The sequence below is a fragment of the Anolis carolinensis genome, chromosome 6, assembly GCF_035594765.1.
Source record: "Anolis carolinensis isolate JA03-04 chromosome 6, rAnoCar3.1.pri, whole genome shotgun sequence".
In the NCBI taxonomy this organism is placed as follows: Eukaryota; Metazoa; Chordata; class Lepidosauria; order Squamata; family Dactyloidae; genus Anolis; species Anolis carolinensis.
Window position 1 is genome coordinate 118833584 of NC_085846.1, and position 20926 is coordinate 118854509.

General features: G+C 42.9%; 2 protein-coding genes across 2 annotated transcripts in view; both read right to left on the reverse strand.

The window, feature by feature from the left end:
• LOC100555426 (cytochrome P450 2C20) lies at nucleotides 1-16435 on the reverse strand. The gene is made up of 9 exons (XM_003225915.4): nucleotides 14457-16435; nucleotides 9713-9875; nucleotides 7690-7839; nucleotides 6360-6520; nucleotides 5641-5820; nucleotides 5244-5385; nucleotides 4192-4379; nucleotides 3236-3377; nucleotides 1-2397 (listed from the first exon to the last, which is right to left on the reverse strand). Exons 1-9 carry the CDS (start codon nucleotides 14628-14630, stop codon nucleotides 2216-2218), a joined length of 1482 nt encoding a protein of 493 aa, XP_003225963.1. The 5' UTR covers nucleotides 14631-16435; the 3' UTR covers nucleotides 1-2215.
• LOC100555225 (cytochrome P450 2C19) overlaps nucleotides 14803-20926 on the reverse strand; it is a 14797-nt gene continuing 8673 nt past the window's right edge. The window contains exons 8-9 of the mRNA XM_003225914.4: nucleotides 19063-19204; nucleotides 14803-18118 (exon numbers count right to left, since the gene is read on the reverse strand). Coding sequence (XP_003225962.2) covers nucleotides 17937-18118; nucleotides 19063-19204 — 324 coding nt within the window. The 3' untranslated portion in view covers nucleotides 14803-17936. The remainder of the gene's footprint in view (nucleotides 18119-19062; nucleotides 19205-20926) is intronic.

Here is a 20926-nt window from a genome sequence, read left to right on the forward strand (position 1 = left end):
TGTTTACTGATCATTTTATTTAAAAATGGAGAGTAGAAAAAGGAAATAATAGATTACCAACAATGACATGGGTAATATTAGAAATATTGAGGATTATTGGAATACATTTGTAGGTGAAGTGTCACCAAGATAAACAATTATTCTATGCAAAGCAAGCTACAGTTCTGTTCTGACTAAGGGTGCATCTATCAATGTTTGAATGAACTCAGTATGGCACCACTTTGACTGCCATGGATTTATGCTATGGAGTCCTGGGAGTTGTAGTTTAGTGAGTCACGTCCACTCTTGGGCTGAAAAGGCTAAAGATCTTGCAAAACTAAAACTCCCAGGAATCCATAGAAAAGATAAAGTGGGTCTAAACTACATTCATTCTAAACTATAGATGCACCCAAGGACTGGCTAAATTGGTGGAACACTAAACAAGTGATTTTAAAGGTCCAGACTGTAGTGGTTAACTAGGACTGTGGATAAGGGGATCTTTGCCTGGCAAGTGTGTGCAACACCAGATAGGCCAGGACAGAGAAACCCACTCACCAGGTTGAAAACAAACCACAGACGTCTATCACAATTTGGCCAAAAAGTACAGCAATTTGCTTCAAAATGTGCATTCATAAGCATACAGAGAAATGTAAGACATCTTGTATAGTTCTGACAGCTATTCAGACTTTCAGTTCCCTCCCCTGATTGGCCAGAAACAAACTGTCTAGGACCCATGCCAGGATTGACTGGAAGGGAGAAATGCAGCTGGAGATTGGTCAGAGTGAAGGATCAATCGGCTGAAGAAAGATCTCCTGGGAGGACACAATATGGGGAAAACAAATGGTAAAGATTTATTGATGGGCTTCTGATGAGCTCAAATGTCCAGTTTTGTGCCGAACAAAGATAGGAGCTTCAGAAAACCAAGGTGCAGGTCCCCTGGAACACAAGGTGATGATCTTGGGTAATCAAAGGCTTGGTTGTCAATAAATTTAACACATGCACATAGTCTAAGTCTCTGTTTATGCAGGCAGCAATATTTCAGCTTCAAGTGAATCATATAACTAGATAAACAGTTTTGGGTTTATCTGGGCTGACGCGAGAAGCCATACACATAAACAATGGGTTTGGTGATTATCTGGCTTGGGAAACAGTCAGAGGGTTTGCCCAGTCTTCATGGTCTCAGGGGATTATCTTCACTGGGTCATGGCTATGTCTTGATACATACTATCAGGATGCCATTGCCGTCTGTAGTGAGGTCAGTTTGATGTCTTGCTATTCAAATGGAACAATCTGCACTAAGAAGAAAACTTCACAAGAACTTCATGGGAGTGGAATGGCTTCTTCAACTCAAGAAGAAGGGAATTGGTGTGGGATGGTCAGGATGCCATTGCCGTCTGTAGTGAGGTCAGTTTGATGTCTTGCTATTCAAATGGAACAATCTGCACTAAGAAGAAAACTTCACAAGAACTTCATGGGAGTGGAATGGCTTCTTCAACTCAAGAAGAAGGGAATTGGTGTGGGATGGTCAGGATGCCATTGCCGTCTGTAGTGAGGTCAGTTTGATGTCTTGCTATTCAAATGGAACAATCTGCACTAAGAAGAAAACTTCACAAGAACTTCATGGGAGTGGAATGGCTTCTTCAACTCAAGAAGAAGGGAATTGGTGTGGGATGGTCAGGATGCCATTGCCGTCTGTAGTGAGGTCAGTTTGATGTCTTGCTATTCAAATGGGACAATCTGCACTAAAAAGAAAACTTCACAAGAACTTCATGGGAGTGGAATGGCTACTTCAACTCAAGAAGAAGGGACTTGGTGTGGGATGGTCAGGATGCCATTGCCGTCTGTAGTGAGGTCAGTTTGATGTCTTGCTATTCAAATGGAACAATCTGCACTAAAAAGAAAACTTCACAAGAACTTCATGGGAGTGGAATGGCTTCTTCAACTCAAGAAGAAGGGAATTGGTGTGGGATGGTCAGGATGCCATTGCCGTCTGTAGTGAGGTCAGTTTGATGTCTTGCTATTCAAATGGAACAATCTGCACTAAGAAGAAAACTTCACAAGAACTTCATGGGAGTGGAATGGCTACTTCAACTCAAGAAGAAGGGACTTGGTGTGGGATGGTCAGGATGCCATTGCCGTCTGTAGTGAGGTCAGTTTGATGTCTTGCTATTCAAATGGGACAATCTGCACTAAAAAGAAAACTTCACAAGGACTTCATGGGAGTGGAATGGGCTCCTCAGCGTGGGGTGAAGCAGAAGGGGACCTGGCGTGGGACATTCAGAATACCACTGACGTCCGGTGTGAGGTCTATTTTGGGCACTCCGGGAGCGTGTTTGAGGTTGAAGTTTTGCAGGACGGTGGTGATGAAGATGAAGAGCTCCATCCGGGCCAGTCCTTCGCCAAGACAGTTCCTCTTTCCTGCAGGAGAGCCGAGCAGAAGATACTTGGTTTGGGGTGGGGGGAATTATTGACAGTCAACCTTCTGGATCCGCAGATTCTTTATGCATGGATTCTACCACCCGATAATGGATTTTTTTTTTGTTTTAAATTGCAAAAAGTAAACCTTGGTTTTGCCATTGTATATGAAGGACACATTTTACTATCCGGTTATATATAAGTAGCATATGTACCAAGTGTTACCTAGGTATGCATTTTCCAATAGGACCTTTTCTCCATCCATAAAAAACACACTGCTCTGAGTACAGGATTCTGTCAAGAACTAAATTATTATTACCCATGTATTGTCATTTTAAGGACTCCTTTCTCCTTCTCCAGCTCACTTCCTTCCTGTCTGGTCCTCTGAGAAGACTTCTCTTAGCAACTTTTCATGGCAGTGCTCTTTTCCTCGAGCAGTGCTCTGGCCTTCTTCTATTTGTTATGTCTCCCTCTGAGGTAGCCTTTCTATCTCTGTACTGCCCTCTTGTGCTTGCTTCTGAGTACTACATATATAAATACACATTTATTAGTTTTTGGGGCCCTAGTCCAGAATGAGCTGGGTTGTTTAGTTGACACCCTCCCAGTATTTTAAGTTAGATAATGAAGGGTATGTGTGTTAAGTTTGCTGCACATCCAGCAAGCCATGTAGGAGTCTTTGGGGAACAAACATACATTCATATTTTCATTTTTGGATATATATATATAAATCCCATCTATCAATCTATCTATATAGATGGGAATCCCTATAGGATTATGTGCAAATTTATAAGTCAACCTAGGGCTAGTTATTCCCAAAAGCTGGCTATTCAGAAATACCTACCTGCAGAGAAAGGCATGTCAGCTCCGTTCTTCTTGAAGCGCCCATCTTTGTCCAAGAAGTGCTCCGGGTTAAACTGATACGGATTTGCATATTGCTTAGGATCATGGAGCGCAGAGCTTAGGATGGGGTAGATAGTGGCCCCCTGTTCCAAAAAAGCAAAAAAAAAAAAACAAACCAAACAGGGAAGAGAACTAGGTAAACATCTACACACAACTACTAAGAGAGTCAACAATTCTTTTGCGGTGCTTGCACAAAGGCATGGTGACACTGAGTTGCATGTGGTCCATGATCCCGTTTTGGGACTCCAAAAGTAAGGAGCCTTGTGTTGACTTCCTTCTTAATGTAAGGAACCTTGTAAGCATTTCCTTAACTTAAAAAGCCATTGTCTCTGATAATGTAAATGTGTTGTATTTCCCCAAAAGTTTAACAAGTCAGCAATGTCAACAGTTAATCATTTGTCAGAGTTCTCATTAGCAACTTTTAATTGTATTTCCTGAGTGTAGTTGTAGGACGCTTTTCACTTGATGGCAGGAGACATTCCAGTCTCCCTAAGTTTTAAAATCCAGAAGCAGTTACTGAGGTATAGGTACACAGTCAAATGAATACAGTTTGAAACCAATTTAACTGTTATGACTCAATGTTGTGGAACCCTGGGATTTGTAATTTGGTGCCGCAGCACTCTTTGGCAGAGAAACCTAAAGATCTTGTAAAGTCCAGATTCCATGATTCGATTGCATTGAGCCATGGCAGTCAAGTGGTGTCAACCTGCATTAATCTGACAGTGTAGATGCACACCCTATATTCCTTATGGCCACCAAATGTGCCTGCAAAGACACTGGAGAAGCAAGAAGGGCCTTCCGAGGAGATCGTAGTCTTCAGGAAGGCTCATATGGATCTGCGGAACCTGAATAGAACTGAAGACAAAGTTGGACTCCTGGTAAAACTTCAGTCTGTACCTTTGGGATGGTGAAGCCTTCCAGCTCTATGTCTCTTTTCACCATACGAATGAGGCCTAAGGGGACGAGGTCAAGGAACCTCTGGCCTTCGTGGATGGCGGCCTCTGTGAAGGGCATCTCTTGACGGTCCTTCATGGTGGGCATCCGCTCCCGGCCAATCACGCGGTCTATTTCATCCTGGATTTTGGCTGAAAGGAGAGTCAAAGACAAGGCATGGAGAGCATTCAGAAAGACTGCTGTTCCCTTCTATTCACCATATTACAATATCTTAAGGCTTACATATTAGGCGGTCTTCTGGATTTTCATTCAGACCTCCATGGAGGTCTCCAAGGTATTGGACTTGTTTTGGTGTCAGCACCTTGGAGAGATTGTGAGCAAATCACATTCTCTCCTCTGAAGACCTCTCTGAAAAATCACTTACCAAGAAAACCCCTGATGAGATGACCTTAGGGTTCCCAGAAGTCAGAAATGACTTGAAGGCACTCAATAACAAAGAAAAAGAAGAATCATTCCTGGTAAGCAATGATCTGAGATGTTTTCCTTATGAAAATAATTGGTGTATATTTGAGAATATACAGCAAGATAGGCGAGGAAAGAGAAATCTGAAGTTGAGTCATGTTGAGAGGCTGGGAGTCTTGCTTAGAGTAAAGCTTTCCTCTTGAAGTAGGAAGGACATCAGAGGAAAGCTAAGGTGTCTCTCCTCCAAGAGAGGATTGAGAGGTGTGTGACAAGGAAGAGGAAGTGACATCAGCAACCTCTCCAAAGATATCAATTTAAAATCTGGATTTTTCTGGATTCAACTAGAGTGAATCTCATTGGAACTGAGAATCAGTACAGAAGATCTGCAGATGAGACAACAAACGGGATTCAGAAGGTCCCTAGAAGGGAGAGCAGATATGAGGAAGGAGACAGTCAAGGAAACCTGGGGGGATATTTTTCTCTTCGCCATCCCAAGATAAGATGCTCCAGGTGTAACTTTTTATGGGACAGCCAGCTGGAAAACACGACAAGTGCTACAGGAAAAGACAATGGACTCAATTGTTGGGAAATACCTTGGATATCTGGATGCTCCACCAATGTCATGAAGAAGTATCTGATGGTGGTGCTGGTGGTTTCCGTTCCAGCGATAAATAAATCATAAATGGTCATCATCAGATTCTCTTTAGTAAATTCTGTTGTGGGGTTGTTCTTCTCCTGCAAAGGGAGAGAATTATGGGGAACCATCATCCACAACACAAATGTCCAGTCAGCTTGCATATCTCCTTGAAATGTGAAATAATTTGATACCACGTTAACTGCCACCACTACATCCTATGGAATCCTGTGATTTGTAGTTTGCTGTGGCACCATTGTTCTCTGGCTAAGAAGGAGAAATATCCCAGAAAATCACAACCTCCAGAATTCATTGGGGATTTACCCGTCATGTCCCATCCATCTCTCAAGTCCCACCTGCTCCATTTTGAGGAGGAAGGCATCTACGAAGTTCTGAGGGACATCAGTGTGATCCAAGGTCTTCTCATGCTCTTCTACCTTTCGGGCAATAAAGGTCTGGACACCATAGATGTTTTTGAAGAAGGTTTGGTGAGGACCAGGCAGATAGTCCATGATCCTGGGGAAGAAGTTGTAGAGCTGAAGGGGAGAGGAAGGAGAGAGAACAAGAGTATGAATCCTTTCAGGGAACTAAATCCAGTTGCTTAATGAATTTGATCCAACTGTTTAGCAAATTGCAACTAGCAGGGACAACCGTCTAGTGAATTAAATGGATTTTGGAACATGAGTTACAGGGGAGACATCTTTTTTCATGGTTACATCATGAAGTGGACACCTGGGGCATTTCTACTGAGGTCACCCCTTACGATGGTGTCCCCAGATGTGGTCCAAACCCTCCTAGTAACACCACTTGTCCAAAAAGCAATCTTTCCTCTCTGCAGTCCTACGTCAACTGATTCCAAGCTGCTTTCCATTCCTTTGGTGCCCCTCCTCCTTCTCCATCTCTTCCTCCCCACTTCCTCCTCTTCCTCCTTCACGTCCTCTTCCTTTTCTCCACCTTCATTTTGCTTCCTCCTCCTTCCTCCTTCTCCTCCACCTCCTATTCTTCCTCCTCTCCCATCCTCCCCCTCCCCTCCTTCTCCCTGTTTTCCTCCTCCTCCTCTCCTTCTCCTCTTCACCTGTCCTGAGACTGAGCTCTCCAGTCGGACACCATCAATGAGCTGCTTGAGGATCTGGAGGTACTCCTCATCATGGTAATCGAACCGTTCCCCCAGAAGGACGTGGCTGATCACATTTGATGTGATGCAGTTGAAAAGGTGTTGTGGGTTGAAGGCCTGCCCTGGATGGAAAGAGAGCAAAAGTAGTAGAGGTTTGGGAATGGGAGATGGACTGTAGGAGATCAGAGTTTGAATCTGACTGTTATTTGATGTTTCACTATGATGAACCAATTTTTCCTCTCCCACCCATCAGACTTAAAACTTCACCCCTATTTATCTCATAAAGACCAAGGGAAAGTGTGTAGGTGAGGACAAGCTACGAGGGCTATCCACAAAGTAGGTTACATTTTGGATTTTAAAAAGGACAAAGTATAGGAGAAATCATTTATGATATGCAGCTGAAAAGCACATTTCAATACTACAATCTCACGTAATCCCCACTGAAATCTAGGCACGTTTCATATAGATAAATGAGTTTGAAAAGGTTTTCCCCAGTAAATTTGCTGCCTCTCTCCTCCGTTTCCCACAATGGGGGCGTGGCTGGCAGCGCGGCATTTTGGCTACTCTGCAGGAAGGGAGAAGGGGGAAGAGCTGAGGACACAAGCGGGAATTTACTGGAGCAGTACTTTTCAAACTCATTTATCTATATGAAACGTGCCTAGATTTCAATGGGGATTACATGAGATTGTAATATTGGAATGTGTCTTTCAGCTGCATATGGTAAATGATTTATCCTATACTTTGTCCTTTTTAAAATCCAAAACGTAACCTACTTTGTGGATAGCCCTCGTATTACAAACCCACAACTTCCCATATCTCATCTTTATTTTCCATTACTCTCTTCTAGAGGTATATACAGATTACTCCTTCCTTCATCTTGGGGGATGGAAGAAGAAATTGAATGTCACAGTGGCTCTTGGAGATGGCTTCTACATCTGGAAGCTAGCTTTGGGAGCCTCTGTATCCAACCTTGGATTCCACGTCCTCCAGAAAAAAAACCCCTTATCTTTTCATCAATTTCCTAAAATGGCAAACAAGGTTTTCCTTTTCCTTTTGAAGAACCATTCCATTTAATCGCCCTAAATTCAAAGCACCAGACCTGTGGTTTTCAGCAATACATGTACTAACTAGACATTCAAATTCAAAGTTAAGTTTGTAGCAATGACTAGGAAAGTAGTATTTCACCCAATGGCCACCTTAAGTAACCAATAACAGAAAAGATGAAAGTTGCATTATTTCTCATTTGGATTAATCATTTAAAAGTGCCAGGTGTCAAGGTGTGAGGACTCACCTCTTTTGTCCCTGAGCTCCTTCATCAGGTGCTCTGCCTCCTCCTGGATCCGTTCCTCGATGCTCTTCTTTCCCATCCCAAAGTTCCTCAAGGTCATGAGGGAGAAGCGGCGAAGTTGGACCCACCGCTCACCATTGGACATGATGATGCCTGGAAGAGAGAGACCGAAAGAGGAACGAGCTCACACGTTTGGAGAATAAATCATGGACTCTTCACCAGGGCCTCCAGGTCACTGGCCAATTAATGGTGACCCAATGGATATCAGAGGGTTTTCTTAGACAAGGAAAACTTAGAGGTGGTTTGGGAAGTTCCTTCCTGTGTTATACAGTCTATGGATTTGTTGACAGGCTCCCATCCAAGTCCCAACCGGGGCTGACACTTCTGAGCTTCCAAGATGAGATGGGATGTGGTGCCATTACGTAATTGGGACCCTGGCAATGGGATAGTCCTCTTTGCATTCCGGTGTTAAGAGTTTCTCTGGCTCATTTCCTATCCTCTGGAAAGAACAGAAATCTCTATGTTTTTTGTTCTTCTAGCAGAAGACCATTATAACTGTTGGGTTGTTGTATGTTTTCCGGGCTGTCTGGCCATGTTCCAGAAGTATTCTCTCCTGATGCTTCGCCCACATCTATTGCAGGCATTCTCACCTCACAATCTCTGAGGATGCCTGCCATAGATGTGGGTGAAACGTCAGGAGAGAATACTTCTGGAACATGCCCATACAGCCCGGAAAACATACAACAACCCTGTGATCCTGGCCATGAAAGCCTTCGACAACACATTATAACTGTGGTTTTGGATAGAATAGAATCCCTTTTGCAAGAACTAATAGAATCCCTTTCACAAGAACAGGAGTTTTATGATGGCGTAGAAGCCCTGACATCATGGTGACTGCATTGATTTCACAAGGAAGGCTCACAAGTAGTTTTGCCAGTTCCTTCCTCTGAAACAGAGCCCAGGGTATCTGGGATTCCTTGGAGAACGTTCTTTTATTTGGATGGCCACTGTCTAAAAAGGCACCTTTCTCCAAGCTCTGGAAGTTCTAGCCTTCAGCATTTGAGGAAAAGGGACCAAAGTCAGATCTTGTGTCTAAATGTGCCTTCAAGTCCCTTCTTAACATATGGTGAAAAATGAATTTCACAGGGTTTTTTAAGGCAAGGGATCCTCAGAAGTACTTTTGCCATTGCTTTCCCCTGAAATACAGCCTATAGTACCACCTGGTCTCCAAGGCAGTCTCCTCCCCATAGTGCTAATAATGGTGAACCCTTCCAAGATCAGATGAGATCTGGTCCTACTAAGTATTTGGGCAGGCTAGGTTACCATATCCATATAGTTGGAATGGGCTCCAACAACTGTTGAGTTTCATGCAGGATCTTTAGATACCGCATCCCAAGAACTGGCAGATATCTAGAAAGGAGAGTTTGAACAGTGGAACCAATAGCCAAAAGAAAGATGGTGGTTCCAGAGAAGGAGGCCTATCACCTTTTTTGGGCATTAGGGTCTACTGTCCAACTGTTCTTACTCCTGACAAGTTCCTTCTTATGGTAAATCAAAATCCACTTTGGTTTTGGAGCTGAAATGGAGTGGGAAATAGACCTTAGATGGGGTGGTCCTGGAAATAAAATGGTGCCATATCCAGTAGTCATAGGGATGATACAGCAATTCCCTTATTTGGCATGTTCTGGCAACATCTGGGGTATTTTCTCCTGGATATTTGCATGCATTTAGATGGGCATATGGCACAGTTTTAGGTCAATTTTATCAAATTATGGCAACTTTAAAAAATGGGGTCTTTTGGGGTGTCCACCTGGTGCTTTGGTTGGTTGCAAAAATGAAGATTTTGGGTTCACATTCATCTTGTTTTGGGTTTCAATCAAGAGAGAAAAACCTTGTTTTACAAGGAAAGAAAATCGGAGCAAAAGTACTGGGTGATCTTGAGCATGTCATATTTTCTCAGCGTCATAGTGTCACCACAACTTGAGGGCACACAACAACAACAATAACAACAACATTAACCACAAACCGAGTCCTTTGTTGGTCTTATCTACCAAAGGGAAGCTTCCCCTGTTGAGGAATTCCTCTCCGCTGTCCAATAAAACCTTCTTCACCACGTCATAGCCATAGACGACCACCACTGGGTCTAAGCCAAAATACACCATGAAGACCGATCCGTACTTTTTATTCATCTGCAAAGATATTGGAGGGATGTCAGGATAGGTATTGGAGCTAAGAGAGCCAAATTTATTATATTTTGCAATAAAGGCCATGGAAAAACAGGTTACATCTTGTATACAAACGATTAGTTCCCTCTAGGGTTGGCCCACTAAATCAACTGTTGAATGTTAAGTCAATGTGTAAGTAGGCTCAGTGGATTGGATGTGTCTACTCTACTTGAAATCAAGATTGCATTTTTCCAAGTAGGGTTAACCCACTGGATCTACTGTTGAATGAAACAAGAGCTAAGTAAGCCCAATTGATTGATGGGTTTATTCTATTTGCAAGCAATGCTTGGACGTAGGCCAAGGCTTTTGTTGGTAGAAAATAGGCGGTATGAGGAATTATGGGGAGATAAAAATAGGATTTGCAATCAACCAGTGAGTCAATAGCCACACCCACCGTCTTATCTTACCGGGGTCTAGGGTGGCAACCTGTGCTCGATGGGGTCCCACTCCCCCTAAGGACTCAGGACCATTGCAGTCGGGGGGTCCTCTTGGACTCAGCGCTGATGCTTGATGCTCAGGTGTCGGTCCGCCAGCTGCGGCTCTATCTCGTGAAGTTTGACTTGGCCATGGTGGTCCACACCCTAGTTACCTCTAGACTAGATTACTATAACGTGCTCTATGTGGGGCTGCCTTTGAAGACGGCCCGGAAACTCCAATTGGTACAAAGGTTGGCTGCTGGGTTAGTAACTGGAGCGAGCTACAGGGAGTGGTCAACCCACCTGTTTAAACAGCTCCACTGGCTACTGATAAGTTTCTGGTCCCAATTCAAGGTGCAGGTCATCACCTATAAAGCTCTAAATCAGTGATGGCCAACCTATGACACGCATGTCAGCACTGACACGCCTCGCCATTTTTGCTGACACGCTGCCACATGCAGATTGATTGGATGACTAATGTCTTTTGTGGCCAAATTTGGTGTGATTTGGTCCAGTGGTTTTGTTGTTTACTCCATAGGAATAATGCATGTTACGTGTATATGTGTGTGTGTGTGTATGTATATATATCTCAATTATTATTCTATTATTATATTATTACTATATTATTATTATTATTTTATTATTATATTATATTATTATTATTATTCATTATTCATGACTACATTGAAACTACAATAGAGAGAAATCAGCGTGGAAACTGCAAGAGGTACCATAGATTGTTGTACATGGAAATAATGGTAGTAAATAGCTTTTGATTTATTAAATACAGTTATATATTACAATTATATATTTTTGTTATTTAAACTATACATATTGCGAAATTATGGTTTTTTTCTCGAAGTGACACACCACCCAAGTCATGCTAGGTTTTTTGGTGAATTTTGACACACCAAGTGCAAAAGGTTGCCCATCATTGCTCTAAATGGTTTTGGACCTGCTTATCTCCACGATTGCATTCTCTCCTACGAATCTACGTGGGCTCTAAGATCTGCCGGGGAGGCCTTCCTCTCGCTCCCACCTCCTTCTCAAGCATGGTTGGTGGGGACAATGGAGAAGGCCTTCTTGGTGGTGGCCCCTCGGCTCTGGAACTCCCTTCCCAGGGATATTAGACAGGCACCCACCCTGTCTACTTTTCGCAAGGACCTAAAAACGTGCATGTTCCGGTGTGCCTTTGTGTAAGTCGTCTCACAAGATTCTCAGCCCAATGATACCTCACCTTCAGCCACTGCCCTTTATCACAGTCCCTGTCGCATAGGTTTTTAGTGTTATCACTGACACGTCTCTCCAACTCACTTATGACAGCCTGACACCATGAATTACCCAGAGTTTTATGCACAACTCTAATTCTCTGAATGTCCAGTAATTATTATTACCCAGGCTCTAAACTGCTGCTGAAGTTGTTTATGTCGTTTTATGTTTATTTTATGTCGATATGATGTTTTAAATTGTTGATTGTGTTTTTAACCCATGTTTGATCAAGCTTGTCCCCATGTGAGCCACTCTGTGTCCCTTCGGGGAAATGGAAGCCGGATACAAAAAAAAAGTTATTATTACAATAGAGTCTCACTTATCCAACACTCGCTTATCAAACATTCTGGATTATCCAATGCATTTTTGTAGTCAATGTTTTCAATACATCATGATATTTTGGTGCTAAATTCATAAATACAGTAATTACTACACAGTATTACTGCGTATTGAACTACTTTTTCTGTCAAATTTGTTGTATAACACGATGTTTTGGTGCTTCATTTATAAAATCATAACCTAATTTGATGTTTAATAGGCTTTTCATTAATTTCTCCTTATTATCCAACATATCCGCTTATCCAACCTTCTGCCGGCCCGTTTATGCGAGACTCTACTGTATTTATTACTATCTCTTGCTTTTGGCTTGTGAAATTGGGAGCACTTTGACCATTGGGTGTCTTCAAGGGTGTGGTGTCTTAGGGTGCATCTACACTGTTGAACTAATGTAGTTTGGCACCACATTGATAGACATGGCCTTGTTTTGTGGAATCCTGGGAGTTGTAGCTTTGCAAGATCTCGAACCTTCTCTGGGTGCATCTATCCTGTGGAATGGGTGCAATTTCACACCACTTTGACTGGCATGGCTCAATGTTATATATTCCTGGGATTTGAGGTTTGGTCAGCCTCTAGCTCTCTATAGTAGAGAAAGCTCAAGACCTTGTAAATCTACCACTCCCAGGATTCCACTGCATTGAGCCACAAGTTCAAGTTGTGCTCAGCTGTATTGATTCTATAGTGTAGACACACCCCTTGGCAAACAGCTTAACTCAATTCTGCTTTGTATTCATGCAATGCTCAAATTGTGCAATATTCTTGGCCAGTGCAAGAACATTGCATAACTGTCATGTTCCTTCTCTCGAACACACATGCTCACAATCTCTCCTCGGCCCTAATGGGTCCACATCTTGACCCTTCCATCTCCTCAGCTAAGATCGATTCCTCTCTTTTAATCTTTGCCCTTAAAAACTGTGATACCAACATGCTTTGGCTTTCTGCCCCAGGAAAAGAAAAATCGCTTGGAAAAATTCCATATCTCCAAGTGGAACAATGACACTGGCCAAGACACATGTTGGTGCCTCAAATATTGGCCCTGCTTTTAGATCTGTTTGACCTGCTGCTTCCAAAAATGGCACCGGTTTCCCCCATACTCTTAGATAGCATAAGTTTTGAGATATAGAACACATGGCATCTGAGGTTAAGAAGTCATAACAACCTAATCTAAGAAACTAGAGATTATATGGTCTATCAAGCATGGAGTCATGCCAGTTCAAAGTCCAAAACACCTAGAAAGCCAAAGTTTGCCCATGCCTGCTCTACACTGTAGAATGAATGCAGTTTGACACCACTTGTAACTGGCATGGCTCCGTGCTATGGAATCATGGGAGTTGTAGTTTGGTGAGGCAGGGAAAGCTGGAGACCTTCTCAAACTACATCTCCCATTATCCCACAGAATCGAGCAATGGAAGCTAAAATGATATCAAACTGCATTCATTCAATACTCAGGATTCCTGTTGGCTTCACAGGTTGGATGTACACTATTATATAATCCAGATTATCAAAGTAGATAATACAAATTAATTGCTTTGTACTAGATTATATGAGTCTACATGGCCCTATAAATCAATTCAAAGCAGGCAACACTATGTAACAAAAATTGATAAACAAATTCTGTTCCTGGTTTGAAAGTGTTATTCCTGTTTAATTGTACAGTCCTAACTTTGAAAGTACAGTAGAATCTCACTTATCCAACACTTGCTTATCCAACGTTCTGGATTATCCAACACATTTTTGTAGTCAATGTTTTCAATAAATCATGATATTTTGGTGCTAAATTCGTAAATACAGTAATTACTACATAGCATTACTGAGTATTGAACTATTTTTTCTGTCAAATTTGTTGTAGAACATGATGTTTTGGTGCTTAATTTGTAAAATCATAACCTAATTTGATGTTTAATAGGCTTTTCCTTAATCCCTCCTTATTATCCAACATATTCACTTATCCAACATTCTGCCGGCCTGTTTATGTTGGATAAGTGAGACTCTCCTGTAGTTATTCTACTCCAGAAACTTTGTATTTGTGGTTGCCATAAACTCGGTTGAATTGGTTGAGACTCAATGATGAGAGATTCATGGGAAAACTAGAACAAAATGTGCTTTAGGATGTCCCTAACATAGAAACAAAGTTTTTGCAGTTCAATAAACTAAATTCAATAAACCATGTTTTTATAATAGAGCCAATTTGCAAATTGCATTTATAACCCAGGAACAAAAATCATATTACATGGTGTAATCACTTCACTTAACTTCACTTTATTTCTTAATTAGTCGCTCTCCACCAGAGTGCTCCGAGCGATTTACAATTTAAAATAATCCATATTTCATATGACAGTGTAGATGGGGCTACAGTCAAAGCCTGGAGAGATCCCTCCGTTCTTGTACCAGGGCAGCTAGAATCCCTCTTCTCAAACCTATGTCTGGATGAAACATTGTGTGGGTTGCATTTGAGGCGTAAAAGGAACTTCTCCCATCTCTGGTGGTGGGGTTCAGAAACCACGTCCAGGATCTCCCTCCTTACCTTCTTAAACTGTTCTGCAATATTGGTGGGCTTCAGCTGGAGGAGGTTGCCAATGAGCGGGAGCGGCGTTGGGCCCGGGGGCCAGTTCCTCCTCTTGGCCTCCACTTTCCTCCAGGCCACAAACAGGACCAGGAAGACCACCAGGAAGAGGGTGGTGGTCCCCAAAACCTCCATGGCTCTTCAGCTCTTTTCTCTCTCTTTTGTGGTGTGGAAAGCAGCAACGAGACTGAAGTCCAGAGATAGACTTTCTCTGAAGTCCAGAATCCAAATCAACAGGAAGCGTGAAATAAGTTCAGTCATCATCAGAGAAAAAAAAAATCACAGTTATATAACCATGGAACAGAGCCCATATTTGTATTCCTCCTTTATTTACCCGATCGATTTCCTAACTTTGTCTTGGAATTGGAGTCAAGTTGGCACATGTCAAGTGAAGAACAGAGTTTCCATGCAAATGAGAAGGAGGTTCCACACTTGCTGGGCATAAGGGCAAGGACCCCCATAGAAGTAGGAACGGCAGGTTGAACAAAGAACACTCACAATACTTATTATCTGCAAAATAATAAGTATTTCCCTGTATTGTCAGTGCAAAAAAGAAACAAACAAAATTCTATGTCCAAAATACTGTTTTCTGCACAAAAATGCATGGGTGAATTTTCTGCAGAATAGACTCAGAACTGTGAAAATCTCCCTCAATCTCCCTTAATGAGATTTATGGATTTGGAAAACGATTTGGACATGAGATTTTATATGGTTTTAATCTGTTTGATTGGTTTATGTGTTTTCATTGCTTATTTATTTAGATTATTTATATTTTGATCAGGTGTGTTTTATTGTACCGATACAGCATTCAATTTTTGCCGTATTTCTAAGCCGCCTTGAGTCTATTCAGGGTCGAGAAAGGTGGGGTAGAAATGAAGTAAATAAATTTCCTAACACTCGGCAAAAATGATCAATAGTATTTCAGATATATGAACTAGCTTAATTGAGCAGTATTTTGCAAACAGAGAGGAAATATAGCGTACAGGAGAAATTGGAAGACACTTTGTTTATGTGGATCTTAGCTCCAAAGTCCACCTGGAGTTCCCTTTCTCTGATCCTGCAAAAAATTCAAAAACACTCCCCCAGTTTACAAAAGAAGCAGAAATACGAGACAAATCCTCCTTCTAATCCAAGCAGAGGGCAAGATATTTCATCTGACCCTCGTTAGAACCATATGCAAATAGATCTCGAAGTGCCTTTAAGACTAAGAAGAAGTTGCAGTATAACTGTGATAGACTTAGGGCCCAGCTACACTGTAGGATTAATGCAATCGGATGCTACTTTTAACTGCACCGACTCAGTGCTGTGGAATCCTGGTATCTGTAGTTTGGTAGGGCATTCTTTGGCAGAGGAGCCTAAAGACCTTATCGAATGACAACTCCCATGATTCCATAGCACTGAGCCATGGCAGTTTAGTGTCACATTAGAAAACATTGACCATTTCCGCTTCCTTGGCAGCCACCTCTCCACAAAAGTTAGCATTGACACTGAAATACAACACCGCCTGAGCTCTGCAAGTGCAGCATTTTTCCGTATGAAGCAGAGAGTGTTTGATGACCGGGACATCCGTAGAGAGACCAAGGGGCTTGTTTACAAAGCCATTCCCCTCCCAGCCCTGCTCTACGCCTGTGAAACGTGGACGGTCTACAGACGTCACACCAAACTCCTGGAGCGTTTCCATCAGCGTTGCCTCAGGAAAATCCTGCAAATCTCTTGGGAAGACAGGCGGACAAATGTCAGCGTGCTGGAAGAAGCAAAGACCACCAGCATTGAAGCAATGCTCCTACTCCATCAACTCCGCTGGACTGGACATGTCGTCCGAATGCCCGATCACCGTCTCCCAAAGCAACTACTCTACTCCGAACTCAAGAACGGGAAACGTAATGCTGGTGGGCAGGAAAAGAGATTTAAAGATGGGCTTAAAACCAACCTTAAAAACTGTGGCATAGACACTGAGAACTGGGAAGCCCTGGCCCTTGAGCGCTCTAATTGGAGGTCAGCTGTGACCAGCAGTGCTGCGGAGTTCGAAGAGGCACGAATGGAGGGCTTAAGGGAGAAACGTGCCAAGAGGAAGGAGCGTCAAGCCAACCCTGACCAGGACCGCCTTCCACCTGGAAACTGATGTCCTCACTGCGGGAGAACGTGCGGGTCAAGAATAGGTCTCTTCAGTCACCTGCGGACACACACCCAAGACATCGGAAACAGAGGACCATCATCCTCGACCTACGAGGGATCGCCTAAGTAAGTAAGTAAGTAAGTAAGTAAGTAAGTAAGTAAGTAAGTAAGTCTTTGGCAGAGGAGCCTAAAGACCTTGTCGAATGACAACTCCCATGATTCCATAGCACTAAGCCATGGCAGTTCAAGTGCGGTCAGACTGCATTCATTCTACAGTGTAGATCCACCCATAAAGCGAGTTGAAGATGCACCTCTGTGGTAAAGAACAATTTCTAACAAGTGTTGTACAAGCCACACCTGGCTGGAGAGGTGTAGGAACCCTATACAAGTAAGAGACTTTCCAGGCTGAAGGTGTGCCAGACTTGTCACCACTGCAACACCTGCCACCCACTATCTTTTTAAGTAGAGGCTGGCTGGCTATCTGTGTGGGGTGCTTTGATTCTGCTTTTCCTGCATGGCAAGGGTTTGGACTTGATGGCCTCTAGGGATATCTTCTAATGCTATGATTCTATTATCAACTCGGAGAAGAGACAGGTGTACTTGTTGAGTATGAAAGGAGAATGGCAGTGTGAATGAGATATTTCCCCTTACCCGAGTAATCAATAAAACAACTATAACATCCATGTGTGTCCACTTGAGTTCTCCATGAGTCTGGGAAACTGTCCCAGTCTCAGATCAAAGAACATTTTAGGTTCAAAATGTATAACAACCTCACCACAGAGAGTCCCAATGGCCCTGGGCTCCCATTCACCCTCAGCCTCCTCAACCCCTCCATGTCTGTCCCACAATCCCGTGGTAGCCCCCAAGGTCCTGGAATGGATGCTTCGTGCCGTTGGTTGCCACATCTACTGGGCTCGGGGAGACTGAATGGGGTCAAAGCTTGGCATCCATTTTCTAGCCACGAGGAGAGGACCAGGTGGCAATGAGTGGAGAACAGAAATCTGAAGTGGATGCAGTTGAGGTGAGCCAAAGTATGGCAACCGAGTTACAAGAGTCCTCTAAGTAAAATGGCAACATCTACAACAAGGATAAAATTTCATGAGAACTTCATGGGACGAAATGAGCTGCTCAGAACAGGATGTGCATGGGATGTTCAGGAAGCCACCTATGTCTTGGGTAAGATCGATTTGGTTTTGAGAAAATTGATGCGCACTGTTCGTATATCTCTAGTCCTTTTTTTTTTTACTTCCCAATGAAGAGTAGAATGGCAGCATCAACACTGAGGAGAGAACTTCATGAGAACTTCATGGCAGCAGAGAAGGCTCCTCAACGTGGGGAGAAGCAGAAGGGCACCTGGCGCGGGATATTCAGGAAGCCACTGACGTCCGGGGTGAGGTCGATCTTGGTGACCCCCGGAGGGAACTTCAGGCGGAAATTCTGCAGGATGGTCGTGACAAAGAGGAAGAGCTCCATCCGGGCCAGTCCTTCGCCAAGACAGTTCCTTTTGCCTGGAGGAGAAGGAAACAGGAGGCAAAGATAGTTCATAGAGTGTCCATGTGTGGAATATATTTCTAGCTCACTGGAGAATTGCACTCTTTGACTACAGCTTGTTGAATTCTCCAGCCATTGGCCCCAACAGACTAAAGGATTCTGGGAGCTGCAGTCCAAAAAAGTAACTTTCCTAAGCTTTGTTTATTTTGCCATGCCAAATTGACTTTAATAGGGGTACTTTGATTCATTCAGTTATGCCATTGGGCCTCCAATGGCCTAGGGGATAAAAGCCTTGTGACTTGAAGGTTGGGTTGCTGACCTGAAGGCTGCCAGGTTTGAATCCCACCCGGGGAGAGCACGGATGAGCTCCCTCTATCAGCTCCAGCTCTATGCGGGGACATGAGGGAAGCCGCCCACAAGGATGGCAAAACATTTTAAAAAAACAAAAAAACAAAACAAAAAAAAACATCTGGGCGTCCTCTGGGCAATGTCCTTGCAGACGGCCAATTCTCTCACTCCAGAAGCAACTCTGGTTGCTCCTGACACACACACACACAAATTGGGCAGATAATGATAACTGGCTTGACCCAATGGCTTTTCTTTTCCCCCCAAAAGAGTTCACTTTTCCCGTGATTCTATCTGGCCTCTTCCATGTGATATTTCTCTCTTTGTCGTCATTATTGCTTTAACAATACAGATACCATAGGCCACATTTTCTGTCCAGGTATATGGTTTCTCTTTACAGGAAAACATTTATTCTGTGCAGGATATTTCCCTCCTTCTTAGAAAAACCATGTTTCAGTTCAAAGGACCTTATGGCCTCCCTCTGCTTCCCACCGAATAGATTTCATACTGCAAAGATTCTTCTCCCAACAATTTTGAAAGCCCCCTTTTCATCTCTTGAATATATTTGATTATATCCACCACATCCACCGCTGCAAAATCTAGCCATTCTCCAGACCTGCAGAGAAAGGCACGTCAGCTCCGTTCTTCTTAAAATTCCCTTTCTCATCCAGGAAATGTTCCGGGTCAAAACGGTGTGGGTTTTTAAACTGCTTGGCATCGTTCAAGAGAGAGGTCAGCATGGGAAGGACAGTCGCACCCTGAAACAAGGAAACACACAACAGAACAATGTGAGAACCCACAAGTAGCTACCAAGGGAACAACGTTGTTGTTGTTGTTGTTGTTGTTGTTGTTGTTGTTGTTGTTGTTGTTGTGAGTCTTTAAGTCATTTCTGACTTATGGCAACCCTAGCACAGGTCTATCATTGGGTTGCCTTGGCAGATTTTGTTCAGAAGGGTTTGCCTTTGTTCTGGGGAGGAGAAAGTGTGGTCCAAGGTCACCCAATAGGTTTACATGGCCAATTGGGAAATCAAACTCAAGTCTCCAGAGTCATAGCCTGAGGGTCAAACTCCTCCAATACTTTATTTTCCAAGTCTTTTAGCTTTATTGCTTCAAACAAAAATGTGGGATCTTGCCAAAGTTATTGAGCAAATAGAATTGCCAAAATCCTTTGGATCAGTGGTCCTGAACCTTTTTTTAATGAGCAACCACTTGATCAGGGACCACTCTCCAACATTAGTACCAAAAGGGTAATGAATCAGTTTTTGATCAACTTTATTTGCTTTGATTCTTTGGGGTGCTGATTCAAAAAATGGCATCAGAGAGACCATATCGGCTCTTGTTTCTGATACAGAACACCTGCCATCCAGTAGTCGCCATCTCCTCACCCACAGAAAACCATATTTAATCATCTAGAGCTGATGTGGTCTATCTAATGCAATTTTCTGAATCGGCTCCCCAAATAACCCCAAGAACAGGCCCTGGTGCCAATTTCCCCTGCATATTAATAATATTAATAATATTGCATGATTCATGTTCATTTTAATGATTGTTTTTACTGATGTTGATGTTTTTATTGGGTTAATTGTGTTATGGCTTTGTGATTGATATTTGATTGTTGTATCGGGCAAGGCCCCATGTGAGCCACCCCGAGTCCCTTCGGGAAGATGGGGTGGGGTATAAAAATAAAGTTATTATTATTATTATATCTCGCAGACCTTATTTTAGGTCTCGTGGCACACCAGTGGGCCATGGCCCTCAGGTTGGAAACCATTGCAATGATTCCCACATTTTACAGATCCACTGAATTATTCACTGGAGCATGAATAAATCCCTTTGCTTCAATAGATTTACTCTCATTGGGACTGCAGATGGAAATCTGGAGGATGCGTTTCATCCAGAAAGCTGAAAAATACAGAAAAATATTCTTCTGCTGGGAAGAATTCTGGACGGCTGAAAATCTTATTGTGCTAGTTTTGTATGGTTTCATCTTTTTTCTGTGGTTTGCTTAAGAGATATGTTTCTTTGCTAATAACATTCTTTGTACTGTTTTTCTGTACAGAATACTGTTTTGTTGCAAAAAAAACCACACATGTGAATTTTGTAGGGAATAAGCAGCGAACTGCGAAAAATGGTCAAAACTGGCACATTTCCCAAAGATGTCCCATCAGAAAGACATTGATGTAATTGCTCTTTGCTTGTGTCACAGATGAAATTAGCAAAAAAATATATCCCTAAGACTAATTGCAATTGGAATAAAAGGTTGGTTGTCTATTCTGTGAGTCAGAGCATCTCTCGAGTGCATCTACACCAGGCATGGGCCAACCTGGATCCTCCAGGTGCTTTGGACTCCAGCTCCCACAATTCCTAACAGCCTACCGGCTGTTAGGAATTGTGGGAGTTGGAGTCCAAAGCACCTGGAGGGTCCAAGTTGGCCAAGCCTGACCTACACTGTAGAAGTAATGCAGGTTAGGGTTAGGGTT

Excerpts from the sequence above, each read along its gene's own strand:
- LOC100555426 (XM_003225915.4), bottom strand. The coding sequence starts at position 14,630 with ATGGAGGTTTTGGGGACCACCACCCTCTTCCTGGTGGTCTTCCTGGTC. Across the intron at positions 5,821-6,359 it reads AGAGCTCAGTCTCAGGACAG|CTCTACAACTTCTTCCCCAG; the intron begins GTGAAGAGGAGA and ends TCTCCCCTTCAG. Across the intron at positions 3,378-4,191 it reads AAGGCTTCACCATCCCAAAG|GGGGCCACTATCTACCCCAT; the intron begins GTACAGACTGAA and ends TTTTTGGAACAG.